This window comes from Barbatula barbatula, assembly GCF_947034865.1.
Source record: "Barbatula barbatula genome assembly, chromosome: 3".
Taxonomy (NCBI): domain Eukaryota; kingdom Metazoa; phylum Chordata; class Actinopteri; order Cypriniformes; family Nemacheilidae; genus Barbatula; species Barbatula barbatula.
The window spans coordinates 2811121-2825380 of NC_136764.1; the positions used below are offsets into that span (position 1 = coordinate 2811121).

Below are 14260 nucleotides of genomic sequence, written 5' to 3' on the forward strand. Positions count from 1 at the left end.
AGGATTTATTAACAGATACTTAAACTGGAGGAAAACACTGGAGTCTGAAGATGACGAGACGATGGAGACGACGGAGAACACAGAGACGATGGAGACAAGGGGAACACTGGAGACGATGGAGAATCTTGCTGCGGAGAGGTAGGTAGAGAGAGTCCTTGATGTCTGTGTAGCATTAACGAGACCGGACGGTGACTGTGTGTTTGTGTGTTGCTTAAATGCTGATGGTGATGAGGTGATGATGATCTTCAGGTGCAGGTGATTAGTATTCCGGAGAGATTGCGTGTGGTGCTTGAGTGAGGTTGGAGTTCGGTGTGCCTGTAACAATGGGGCAAAACACATTAACATTAAAGAATGAGTCAAGAGCGAATACAACTAATGTAAACTGATATTTCTCACCCTCCTTTGAGAGAGAGGTTTCTTGAGCTCTTCATTCTCTCTTATCAGCTCAGACACTTGCCTTTAATAAAACACAAATAGATACAAATTAAAAGTTATGTTAAAGTTAATATTTCAGATATTCAACAAGAAATGAGCACCTTTAGAGCTGATCATTGACATCTTTAAGCCTTCGCTCCAGCTCTGCAGACTTGCTTCTATAGAAAGCTATGACACGTTCCTTCTGCCTTTTCTGAAAAACGGCAACCTGAAACACATCTGAACTTTCAATAGGTGAGAATTGTTACCACGAATTGTAACGGCAGACCCTAAATTTCACTTTATTTACTTCATTTTATGAAACATATGCTATGAAAATGGAATAAGCCCCATGAAGCAGTGCGTTACAGTGCATTTTATAACAACTAAGGGGGCTTTATACATATATATATATATTCATATTTAATTTGTCAAAAAAAACCTAGCAAAATGATTCGGGGCATCCGGGTGACCGTGTGTTATTAGTTTTGAGAGGTTGTTATATGGGAATAACAGACCTGCAAATGTCCAGACTGGCCAATCAGAACCAAGCGTTCCAACGAGTCGTGTAATAAGTGTCTGATAAAACGACTGATACCTGTGCGATATGATCCAGTCGAGTCTGCAGGAGTTTCACTGGATCTGTGAAATACATCTTTTCCTGCGGTTTCATCTTCACAATAATGAAAGGAATATGCAGGAAACAAAAGAGACGAGAAAAGCTGATAAATAAACAAAACCTTCACTTGGGCTTTCGACTGTTTTGCCAATTTGCAACGATTGTCCCCTGAAAGCAAACTACACCTGACAGACGTCTGCATTCACATCTGGAAGACATTGTGTGCTCATCTGCAAATGGGCCAGACACGGATACAGATGACTGCCTTAACAGTTTATTCTAAGCGGTTTATGCGACCGGCACCAGATTAAACACCATCTTTGTTTTCTTAACCAAACTAAATATGTCTCACAAAAGTATTATTATAATAGCAGTAAAACTACCACTGTAGTTCAGAAGCCAATTACCCGCAGCGAAAGGAAACACTACACAACACTGCGAAAGTGCACCAATGCGTGCGTGCGTGCGTGCGTGCGTGCGTGCGTGCGTGCGTGCGTGCGTGCGTGCGTGCGTGCGTGCGTGCGTGCGTGCGTGCGTGCGTGCGTGCGTGCGTGCGTGCGTGCGTGCGTGCGTGCGTGCGTGCGTGCGTGCGTGCGTGCGTGCGTGCGTGCGTGCGTGCGTGCGTGCGTGCGTGCGTGCGTGACATTATGTTTGAGCTCTTTCAAGGCTCCTCATCCGTCATTACACGTAACGGGTGAAAGTGAAACTGAAGCCATTTTACAATGAGAAGAATGTGTTTAGGGATACGACCTTGAACTAGGAGCTCTCGCCGATGCAATCCACCACTTTATCATAAAGAGACTGGAGACGCTAATGCTGCCAGTGGAAGGACGACACAGCAGGTCCCTGTGTATCCTCTGTGCTGGATGTGAGGCCCTCTATCGGTGGACTCTTAACATGATAACCGGTGATCTCATCTGCGCCCTCTGTGCCTGACTTACGCTTGTCTGCTATGATCGTGGACTAATCTCGCCTGCACCAGAGAAAGGGAGGTGACGTGTTTTATATGATGACTGATGCTTTTTATATTTAAGAAAGAATTGTGTGTTAACTGCCATCCGAGTGTTTAACTTTATTTACATCGCGTTTATTGTTGTGTTGTTTTTTGTATTGAACTATTGCTCCTGTGTGACATATCGCTCATTATTGCTCCCTGAATTCTTCATAAGTCGCTTTGGATAAAATCGTCTGAAAAATGACTAAATGTAAATGTTATTCTTGTCATTTGGAAGCGTGTTTATAAACAGTCATATGTGACTTGTTTGCCGATTCTCTTGTGAAAATACTCGATATAATGTCTAAGTGAAAGTGGAAAGATTCTTCCTGCACCATTTGTCTGGCAACAGATCAAGTCCAGGGGCGGATGACCACAAATCTCTTTAGGTTTCTAAAATGAAGTCAAAATCCAGTCCGCTATTTAAACTCTGTATTACTCCACTCCAGTAACTTAACAGAGGAAGACCTTTAGTTAAAAATAGAGGTAAATTAAATGTGTGCAAATTAAAATGCTGAATCTTCTGAAAGTTAACATGCTTTTTAAATCGGTCATTATTACAGTGCCTACATTTGCTATGTTATGGTTTCAAAATATAAAGAACACTTAGAAAATAGTAATATAGTCGCCATAAATGGGGAAAACCTCTCATTGGGGACCAAGCCCATAGTATTGGGTTAAGCCCCCAATGTCTGCAACATCTGGCTCCGCCCCTTCAGTCCATGTTAGAAATGTAAAGCACAATCAACAATAATATGAGACACTTCAATGTTTAAAAGATGAAATGTGCAGTTTAGCTGAGGATGACTGGTTTAAAGAAGTGTCTAACACAGTGTTTATATTTGCAGGATCAATGAATCTCTCCAGAAGGATTAAAAGGTGAGATGAGTAAAGATTTTAATATACAAATTTGTCCTTTTTAACTGCAATTGAGAAACGTGTTACATGTGTTTGGTTTGTCTGATAGCTGTCAGAGTTTATACTTAAAACAACTTTCATTTCAAATTAATATTAGTTTGTGTGGGGAGGGGTTTCTTTTGTTTTCTTTATTGTTTGTATTATTAAATTCTCTTTAGATAAGCAAAGTTCATATCTCACTATAGCACAGAGGAGGAATCACATTTTAATCTTACTGTATCACTTGCAAAGGGATTTTAAAAGGTTGGACTACAGACAGATTTAGTTTTCTTGCTTCAAACTGGGATGTACGAGATTTAGCTAAATTTATACATAAAATATATATTTCATGTATGCAATATAGTTGTACTTACAAATATGTTGAACTATAATAGTTTATCTTAGCAGAAATTACTTTTTACTTTATTTTCTGAATATTGTTGTTCATATATCCTATATTTATTCTAATATACTATACAAATGTATCACATTACTGATACATTACATAAACTCATTACATATATGTTGTTTTAGTTTGACTGGTGGAGAATCTCCTAAACCCAGCTGTGTGTCCATGAAGAGTGAAGCATCAATGGATGATCCAGTTAACTTCAGTTCAGGAGACTGTGATGATCCAGATGTGAGGTGAGAACAGTCTGATGGTTTAGACGAGTAAATCACTTCATCAGTCTTTATTCTCTGATCTGAGTCTGTGCTGTTGATGTTACTGCAGATATTCACTGAACACTTTACTGACAGATACACACATTAATCCATGTGTTCACTGTATGAAACACATATTTCATTTATTGTTACATTACAGAAACACAACAAATGTCTCAATCAAAGGGAAGAACATGGATTCTGTTTTCCAGGTGAGTGTGTGTGTGTGTCTGTGTGTGTGTGTGTGTGTGTGTGTGTGTGTGTGTCTGTGTGTGTGTGTGTGTGTGTGTGTGTGTGCGCGCGTTTGTCTGTGTGTGTGTGTGTGTGTGTGTTGGTGTGTTTGTGTGTGTGCGTTTGTCTGTGTGTAAAGTTGAGAAATGGATGCAAAGCAATTACTGTGTAACAACCGTTTATATATAAATATTTATTAGGGATAAATATTTTTTTACAGTATTCTCTTTTAAAGAATGTGTCTTTTTTAGAATTTTGCTTTAATTAACAATCATTTATTTGATTTACATTCAATATCATGTTTCATTCACAGTTTATTCAGAAATGTAGATGCTCTTCTTCAAATGAAGCTTTAAAATAATTTTACCCCAAAATATGTTAATAAGCCCAAAATCAAATCTGTATGTTTAAGGGGCGTTTCATGAGATTATTTTACTGTCAGTCGTACTGCAGCTTTACACAGATTACTGTTATTATTACTGATGATTCTGAAACATGTTTAGATGTTTAGTTTCAAACTGATTCATTGTAGTAAGAAGTCACGATCATATTGATTTTAAATAGATCTCAGTGTGTTATCAATGCTTATGTGTATTTGATGCTTTGAGAATCATTTGAAGGCAAAATATGAATTAAAGAAAATATGATTTTGTTTGTGTAGTTTTGATGTGTGTTTATAGTGTTTAAAGTGTTACAGGTTTCATGAAATGAGGTTCAAGCAATTTAGAAAAAAAACTGTGTTCACTAAAATGAGCATTAAAACCTTTTTCTGCCCTCATAAGAAAACAAAATCATGTGTGTTTGAATAATGTTTTCAGGAGCTTGAGCACAAACTCGTCTCTCTGATGAAGAAAGAGCTGAAGATCTTCAAGAGTCTACTGAGTCCAGATTACCCATCATGCTCTGAGAGAGAAGAGGAGGATGATGAAGATCAGATCAGAGTCAGAGAGATGTTTCTGAAGATCACACTGAACGTCCTGAGGAAGATGAAGCAGACAGACCTCGCTGACAAACTACAGACCAGTAAGAGCTCTCAGTCATGTGACTATGACATCACTTTACCTTCAGACGAACAGACACAGTGTCTGTATTTACTGATGATTATTAGTGAAAATACATTTACAGTTAATAAATCAACAGAATAGAACCATGAAGCTTTTTGTGTTCATCTAATGTCATGATCAGCAAAATCTTAAAACACTCTTAAGGTCAAATATAATAACAAATTAGGCAAAATATTCATTTGGTTTAATAAGCATAGAGAGCTTTACTATATTAAAATGATATTAAATAAGAAAAAATAATATGTTTGTTTTTACATTGTACATACTGTAGAATTAAGGATTTTCCTAATTGTATACATGTATTTTTATTTATATTCCCTTTGTTTATCAGAATTGGCCCCTTTATACATGAAGAAACACAAATCCAGACTAAAAGAGAAATTCCAGAGAATGAATGAAGGAATCTCAAGTCAAGGAAGCTCAACACTTGTGAATGAGATCTACACAGAGCTGTACATCACAGAGGGAGGGAGTGAAGACATCAATAATGAACATGAGGTGAGACAGATTGAGACGGCATCCAGAAGATCAGAGACACAAGAAACACAAATCAAATGTAATGACATCTTTAAAGTCTCACCTGAACTAAACAAACCCATCAGAAGTGTGCTGACTAAAGGAGTCGCTGGAATTGGAAAAACAGTCTCTGTGCAGAAGTTCATTCTGGATTGGGCTGAAGAAAAAACAAATCAAGATCTTCACTTCATATTTCCACTTCCTTTCAGAGAACTGAATCTGATCAAACAGACAAATATCAGTCTGATGGATCTTCTTCATCAGTTCTTCACAGATACAAAAGAACTGAGATCGACAGACTTTGATGATTATAAAGTTGTGTTTATCTTTGATGGTCTGGATGAGTGTCGTCTTCCTCTAGATTTCTCAAAGAATCCGAGTTTGTTTGATGTCAGAGAATCAGCGTCAGTGGATGTGCTGCTGACAAACCTCATCAAGGGGAATCTGCTTCCTTCTGCTCTGATCTGGATCACCTCTCGACCAGCAGCAGCCAATCAGATTCCTCCTGAGTGTGTTGATCTGATCACAGATGTACGAGGATTCAATGACCCTCAGAAGGACGAGTATTTCAGGAAGAGAATCAATGATGAGAGTCTGGCCAACAGAATCATCACACACATGAAATCATCCAGAAGTCTGTACATCATGTGTCACATCCCAGTCTTCTGCTGGATTTCAGCCACTGTTCTCCAGAGAATGTTGAGTGAAGCAGAGAGTCCAGCACAGATCCCCAAGACTCTCACTCACATGTTCACACACTTCCTGATGTTTCAGATCAAACTGAAGAGTCAGAAGTATGATGGGAAATGTGAGGTAGATCTTCAGCAGGCTAGAAAGAGTCTTGAGTCTCTGGGAAAACTGGCTTTTCAACAGCTGGAGAAAGGGAACCTGATCTTCTATGAGGAGGATCTGAGAGAGTGTGACATTGATGTCAGAGAAGCGTCAGTGTACTCAGGAGTTTGTACTCAGATCTTCAGAGAGGAGTTTGGACTGAACCTGGGGAAGGTGTTCAGCTTTGTGCATCTGAGCGTTCAGGAGTTTCTCGCTGCTTTGTTCAAGCTTCTGTCATTTCTTCAGCAAACATCAGGATTCTTCAGCAGATTGAGATCAAACATGAGTGATTTACTGAAGAGTGAAGTGGACAAGGCCTTACAGAGTGAGAACGGACACCTGGATCTTTACCTCAGATTTCTTCTGGGTCTCTCACTGGAGTCCAGTCAGACAATCTTACGAGATCTGATGACACAGACAGGAAGAAGCTCTGACAGTAAACAGGAAATAGTCGAGTACATTAAGATGAAGATCAGAGAGAATCTCTCTCCAGAGAAATCCATCAATCTGTTTCACTGTCTGAATGAACTCAATGATCATTCTCTAGTGCAGGAAGTACAAACATATGTGAACAGAGGAGATGAGTCTAGTCTTACTGGAGTCCGTCTCTCTCCTGCTCAGTGGTCGGCTCTGGTGTTTGTGTTACTGAACTCAGAAGAGAAGCTGGATGAGTTTAATCTGAGGAAATATGATCGATCAGATGAAGGTCTTCTGATGCTTCTGCCAGTGATCAAAGCATCCAGAACAGCTGAGTGAGTCATTTACCTGCAGTTTCACCTGAACATCTAACAGTCCACATTACTGTAGTTAATGTCCTACAGAGACACAATAAAACATGATGGAATTGTTCACTGCATCTATAGAGTGAGAGCTGCTCTCTTGTGGCTTTTTTCTGATTTTTATTCATTTGTTTTTTATTTATAATGTCTGTCAGGGTTCAGTTCTTACAGTGATTCTCTATCAGGTGCAGATGTTGCTTCAGCTCTTGTGCAGATGATTCTCATTGTTCAAACATTATCTCTTGATGTGTTTATATCTTCACTGTTATCTTGTTATTTCTCTTTCAGTCTGAGTCTCTGTAATCTGACAGCGGAAAGTTGTTCATCACTGGCGTCAGTTCTCAGATCAAACTCCTCAAGTCTGACAGAACTGAACCTGAGTCACAATAATCTGAAGGATTCAGGAGTGAAGCTGCTCTCTGATGGACTGAAGAATACAAACTGTAAACTGAAGACATTAAAGTAAGAAAATCCTTAAAGCAATAAAGTTAAACATGTGTATGTGTTATGTAAATGGAGGTGTCATGAACGTGGATGAAGAACCCAATTGCAGGCAGCAGGGATGAAGGGGTTAATACCAGGAATTTAATGTATATATAAAACAGAAAACAAAAACCCACAATGGGGTAAAACAAGACAAGATAAATAATAACCAGGACACGGACTAACTAGACTGAGGAAACAAACACTTAGGACAACACTAGACTAAACTAAACTCATCAATAAAAGAAATAATAAACATGGGAGGGGGGCTGGGGGAACAACAAAGTTCACAGGGGAATGCCCCATAGGGTTGGGATGGGGTGGGACAGTCGTAGTTCCAGAGGACGCTCGCGAGTGTGGCCTCCCGGGGGGCTTGATGGGAGAAGTCCTGGGGGGAACTGTTCTTGTTCCCGACATAACTGCCGGACTGGGCACTGGCTGGAAGGCCGGTTGGGCAGGACTGGGTGCAGGACTTGACACCGGCTGGAAGGCCGGCTGGCCAGGACTGGGTGCAGGACGAACCACAGGACTCGGGACCACCGGACTCGGGACCACCAGACTTGGGACCACCGGACTCGGGACCACTGGTTGATCAGGAGCCCCGCTGGATGATCTGGCCGATCGGGCCCTCCTGCCCGTATGGTGCCCCCCCAAAAGATATTTGGGCTGAGTCCCGGTGTAGGCTTCCGGCTGGAGTTTAGGGTCGGCAGGCTTGGCTACTGGATGGAGAGCCGGCAGGACGGGACTTGACGTCAGCTGGTCCGGGCTGAACAATACCCCCCTCCTCGGCTTCCTCTTCGACCGGCCCACGGTAGGTGTGGCCAGCTACGGAGAAGCGGTGGGGGTCACGACTAGCTCCGTGCTGGAGGAGTCGTACGGGGAGTCCCACGACTCCCTCCGTCCACGCCTGCCACGGATGCTAGCTGGAGGTGGTGTGGTGACCTCGGACAAGGCGAAGGGTGCAGAGGGTGAGGAGAGGCCCACAGCCCCGATTCACAGGGTATGGCCCTCGGGGATGGCGGCCAGCGGAGGGAAAAAACTGGGCTGGACTGAGACACTGGGCTCCGGACGATTCATGGCATACCTGATCAGGTCAGTGAAGCCAGCAGTCTCAGCATCTGCATTTCCCACCGCGCTAGTGGTTGGTTAAGGCCGCCATTGAACAGGACCATCTGTTCCTGCTCACTGTGGACCATCTACCCTTCCACCTCAAAGAAGCGGTCCGCAAACTCCAATACGTCGGAGTGCCCCTGACGTAAACAGAGGAGACGACGAGCCTGGGTCGCTCGCCTTGCCTCCATTCTGCCTGCTGGGTTCTGTTCTGGCTCGTTCATTGCAGGCAGCAGGGGTGAAGGGGTTAACACCAGGAATTTAATGTATATATAAAACAGAAAACAAAAACCCACAAGGGGGTAAAACAAGACCAGATAAATAATAACCAGGACATGGACTAACTAGACTGAGGAAACAAACACTTAGGACAACACTAGACTAAACTAAACTCATCAAACAGGAGGTAAAATAATTTGTCAAAAGCAGGGCATGGACAGGGCATGGACAGGGCATGGACAGGGCATGGACAGGGCATGGACAGGGCATGGACAGGGCATGGACAGGGCATGGACAGGGCATGGACACGACACGATGCCGTTTACAGACTAGAACATACAACATACAGAATACTACGTACAATGAACGAGCACAGGACAATGAACACAAGGATGTTTTAAAGGGGAACAAACACAGGATAATTACTAAGGGGCAGGTGTAGGTAATGAAACACTAATGGGAAGGCTAACGAGACAAAAGAGCGGGAATCGACAGGAGGTCTTCATAAGTTTATCAGAATCATCTTTATATGTAAGAGACTCAACAGTGACTGTCAGTCAATGACTCTCTGTATCATGGTTCTCTCAGGTCTTGTCAGGTTTTTCTAGTCTTAGCGCAGGATCATGACACTGTTGATTTAGATTCATACATATTCATTCATGCTATTATTGTAGCTATTTAAAATAATTTAATTTATTACTTGTATCTTGTAAAAAGGGACATCATTTGATACATTGATGAATAATAATTGAATAATATATGAAATAATTAAAATATATTAAATAATTGTACTATTGATGATTGTCTAAATGTTATTGTCATTATTTCATTTATTTTCTTCTCTCTTCAGTCTGTGTAACTGCAGTTTTGGATCTGAAGGTTGTGTTGCTCTGACTTCAGCTCTGAGATCAAACCCCTCACATCTGACACAACTGGATCTGAGCAGAAATAATTCAGGAGATTCAGGAGTGAAGCTGCTCTCTGATCTACTGAAGGATCCACACTGTCAACTACAGACACTACTGTGAGTTACTGATCAAATTATCATTTTTTTTAATAATCTCAAGTGACTGTCGAGTATTTTTGTTGTTTATGTTTTGCTGTTTCACTCTTGTTCTTGTGTAAATTTGATGTAGTTGACAGTGGCGGCGTTTCAACAAAACATCGGTTATGGCACATGTAATAAAGTTCGTAAGAAGGGAAGGAAGGAGGCGGGAACCGGCGAACATTCGAACACGAAAACTTTAATTAAATAAACAATAAACACTGAAGTAACTGACCGACAGCCACCTCACGGTAGACTGCCGGCCATAAAACATACACAAACTAAACAGTTTCGGGCCCGGCCCTCTCTCGTCAACAGTCCTGCCGAACATCCTTTTAAGCTCCCAATCTCCTCCGTGATAAGATGCGGGACCGGTGCGCGCACAGCTGCTTGCACTGATCACTCACGCCACCGGCCCCGCGTCACGGCTCTCGTCCCGCCTTCCTCACCACATACCCCCATCACCCCTTACAGGCCGGGGGGCACCCCCGAGACTGTACCTACTCCCCCCCCGGGGAGCCAGTCTCGGAGTCGGCAGCGCCTGGGGGTATGCACCGGCGAGACGAAAGAACGGAGACGGGAGCCCCCGGAGTGACAGGGACGAGAGAGGGGAGAGAGGAAAAGAAAAAAAAATTGTCCGGTTCCCTGACATGCTGTCGCTCGGTCCTCAGCCAGCCGAGAAACTCTTCCTCGCGGTGCCATGCGATGGTACTGGACGCTCGGTGGACGGCTCGATCCTCCTCCACCCCCTGGCGGCCGGCGATGGCCCTCCAGCTGAGGGCAGCTGGTCTTCCGTTCCCTGCTCCTCCCCATCATGGCGGCTGGCAGCAGGCTCGGCCCACGGCGAACGGGCCTTGGCTCCCTCCTGGACGGCAGCCACCCCACCTCGACCCAGGAGCACGGCAGCGAGGTCCTCGTCCCATCCAACTTCTCGATCCAGCACCACCGCCTCGGGCAGCTACTCGCGGACTTCCCCCGTCCGCGCTGCCCGAACTCCTCAGCACCGCGATCACCCTCGGCAGCGAGGGCTCTTTGACAGCATGTCCCTCCTTCCTCCCGGGTTTCGGCACCAATGTAATAAAGTTCGTAAGAAGGGAAGGAAGGAGGCGGGAACCGGCGAACATTCGAACACGAAAAATTTAATTAAATAAACAATAAACACTGAAGTAACTGACCGACAGCCACCTCACGGTAGACTGCCGGCCATAAAACATACACAAACTAAACACATGTTTAAACCCGGTCCTCTCTCGTCAACAGTCCTGCCGAACATCCTTTTAAGCTCCCAATCTCCTCCGTGATAAGATGCGGGACCGGTGCGCGCACAGCTGCTTGCACTGATCACTCACGCCACCGGCCCCGCGTCACGGCTCTCGTCCCGCCTTCCTCACCACAGCACAATTTCCACAATTTCCAAGTAACGTCACCATAAATGATACCACATCAGATCTAAACAAATCCTTCACAAGAATCCAAAAACTGAATGAATGCACGAACATGCACAGAGACTTACAGATAACAAACACAAACCCTCAAAGCCATTAAAATGTGTTTTTTAAACTCTAACTCTGCAGCAAAAGTGCGACTCCAACAAATATCTACTAAAGCATCTGTCAGTTATACTGTGTGTGACAATCGCTTCAAACCCACAGCCGCATTTACGCATTTGGCAGACGCTTTTATCCAAAGAGACTTACATTTCATTAGACCATAATTGTTTTGTTTCTAAGTATGTGCAATCCCCTGGGATCGAACCTACAACCTTGACATTAGTGTCATGCTCTAACCACTGAGATACAGGAAAGCTACATGTTTTCATAACAACCACATACATTTTTTCATAGTTTCTTCCTTTTTGTTGGAAATAAATGTCTGCATGATTTAACATGTGATGTGAAAATGTAGAAAAGTGAAAGGTGGATTGAAACCTGCATCAGTAAAGTGTTAAAATGATCAGTCACATGTCTTACTCACGGTCAAGGATTAGGACAGGAAGAACCCAAGTGCAGGCAGACATGGGGATAACAAGAATTTATTATAAATAAACACAAAACAAAAACCCACAAGGGGGTAAAACAAGACAAGATAAATAATAATCAGGACACTGACTAACTAGACTGAGAAAACAAACACTAAGGACAAGACTACACTGACTCACCAAAATACAATGACCAAGCACTAGATATTGAAAACACAGCATACACGACCAAGGTACAAAATACAATGAACGAGCACAGGACAAAGAACACGAGGATGTTTTAAAGGGAGACAGACAAAGGATAATTAAAAAAAGGTCAGGTGTGGGTACTGAAACACTCAGGGAAGGTTAACGAGACAAAAGGGCGGGAAACACTGACGAGACACGAGAAAGCACATGGCAAGTCAGAATCTAAACAATGCCATGTCTTTCTCACAAAACCTAAGGCTATGCCATGACTCCGCTGCAAGACCAAGAATAAACAGCGGATAATAAAATAGCGGAATCATGACATAAGCCCCCCCTTAAATGAACACCTCCAGGTGTTCATCAAAGGGTAGACTAACAAGACAAGGCAGACTGGGAAAACGACAAGACAAGGCAAAACAAAGAAAACAAGATCAGGGGCAAACAAGCATGCAAAATCACAGGGTTGGGGTGAGACAATAAAAATAATAAACATGGGAGGGGGGGTGGTGGAACAACAAAGTTCACGGGAGGATGTCCACTAGGGTAAGGATAGGGTAGTAAAGTCTTAGTTCCCGGGGGCGCTCGCGAGCGTGGAGTCCCCGGGGACTTGATGGGAGCAGTCCTGGGTGGAACTTTTCTTGTTCCCGGCTGAAAGGCCGGCAGGGCAGGACTTGGGACCACCGGACTTGGGACCACCGGACTTGGGACAACCGGACTCGGGACCACCGGACTCGGGACCACCGGACTCGGGACCACCGGACTCGACGGGACCACCGGACTCGACGGGACCACCGGACTTGACGGGACCACCGGACTTGGGACGTCAGGAGGCCCGCTGGACGATCGGGCCCTCCTGCCCGTATGGCGCCCCCCCAAAAAATATTTGGGCTGAGTCCCGGTTTCCTCCTCCGGTTGGAGCTTCGGGCTGGAGGTGTCGAAGGGTGCAGAGGGTGAGGAGAGGCCCACAGCCCCGACCTGAAGAACACGACCCCCTGCACAGGGGGACGCATTCCCCAGCGCAGCAGAACCAGGGGCAAGATCAGCGTCGAAGGGGTTTGCAGACGCCGTCCCTGAATCTCTCCTCCCCCACCCGCCGTGGATGCCGCCAGAAGAAGCAGGAACCCCGGAGCTCGAGCCGGAAGGCGCCGAGCCCCCCAGGGCGGACACAGTCAGGATGCAATCCTCCGGGACGCTAGCCAACGGAACAGATGCCACGACTGGAACTCTGACATCGTCCCGGTTGATCACGTACCTGACCATGTCCTCAAACCCCAGGGGCTCAAGCAACCTCCTCTCCGATGGCCGGAGGCGGTTGGTGAGGCAGCCGTCAAAGATGACCTTTAATTCTGCGTCACCAAACTCCGTCTCCCGCGCCACCGAAGAGAATGCCCTGGCGAACTCCTGGGTCTCATGCCCTCCCTGACGGAACCCAAACAGCAGGTGAGCTTGGCGAGACCGTCGGGACACTGCTACATTGTCCATATTGCTGCCTACTGGGTTCAGTTCTGGCTCGTTCATTCTGTCAGGGATTAGGACAGGAAGAACCCAAATGCAGGCAGACACAGGGATAACAAGAATTTATTATAAATAAACACAAAACAAAAACCCACAAGGGGGTAAAACAAGACAAGATAAATAATAATCAGGACACGGACTAACTAGACTGAGAAAACAAACACTAAGGACAAGACTACACTGACTCACCAAAATACAATGACCAAGCACTAGATATTGAAAACACAGCATAAACGACCAAGGTACAAAACACAATGAACGAGCACAGGACAAAGAACACGAGGATGTTTTAAAGGGAGACAGACAAAGGATAATTAACAAAGGTCAGGTGTGGGTACTGAAACACTCAGGGAAGGTTAACGAGACAAAAGGGCGGGAAACACTGACGAGACACGAGAAAGCACATGGCAAGTCAGAATCTAAACAAAGCCATGTCTTTCTGACAAAACCTAAGGCTATGCCATGAGTCCGCTGCAAGACCAAGAATAAACATGACATGATAGCGGAATCATGACAACTCACCACACCATTGAAGCTGATAGTCAGTAATTGTTGTTTTTACACTGTAATATATACACGCTTCTGATGGCCATACAAGAAATATACAGCAGTCTAATATATGAAGATGATCTTTAATGAGCATCATTATACACACTTTGTTTCACTGTTTTGTCTGAATGCTGTAGGGCAGGGGTCTTACATTCAAGTTCCTA

General features: G+C 44.1%; 2 protein-coding genes across 3 annotated transcripts in view; both read left to right on the forward strand.

Annotated features, from left to right (window-relative positions):
* LOC306891677 (NLR family CARD domain-containing protein 3-like) overlaps positions 1 to 14260 on the forward strand; it is a 269541-nt gene that overhangs the window by 116944 nt on the left and 138337 nt on the right. The window lies entirely within an intron of this gene.
* The window catches only part of LOC306891692 (NLR family CARD domain-containing protein 3-like), a 32840-nt gene continuing 20220 nt past the window's right edge, over positions 1641 to 14260 (forward strand). Inside the window, exons 1-8 of one of the 2 annotated variants that reach the window (XM_079452164.1) lie at positions 1673 to 2025; positions 2876 to 2906; positions 3459 to 3569; positions 3748 to 3799; positions 4637 to 4841; positions 5214 to 6981; positions 7297 to 7470; positions 9671 to 9844. In XM_079452164.1, coding sequence (XP_079308290.1) covers positions 2881 to 2906; positions 3459 to 3569; positions 3748 to 3799; positions 4637 to 4841; positions 5214 to 6981; positions 7297 to 7470; positions 9671 to 9844 — 2510 coding nt within the window. In that variant the 5' untranslated portion in view covers positions 1673 to 2025; positions 2876 to 2880. Of the gene's footprint in view, positions 2907 to 3458; positions 3570 to 3747; positions 3800 to 4636; positions 4842 to 5213; positions 6982 to 7296; positions 7471 to 9670; positions 9845 to 14260 lie in introns of both variants that reach the window. The other variant, XM_079452163.1, reaches the window with a different exon arrangement.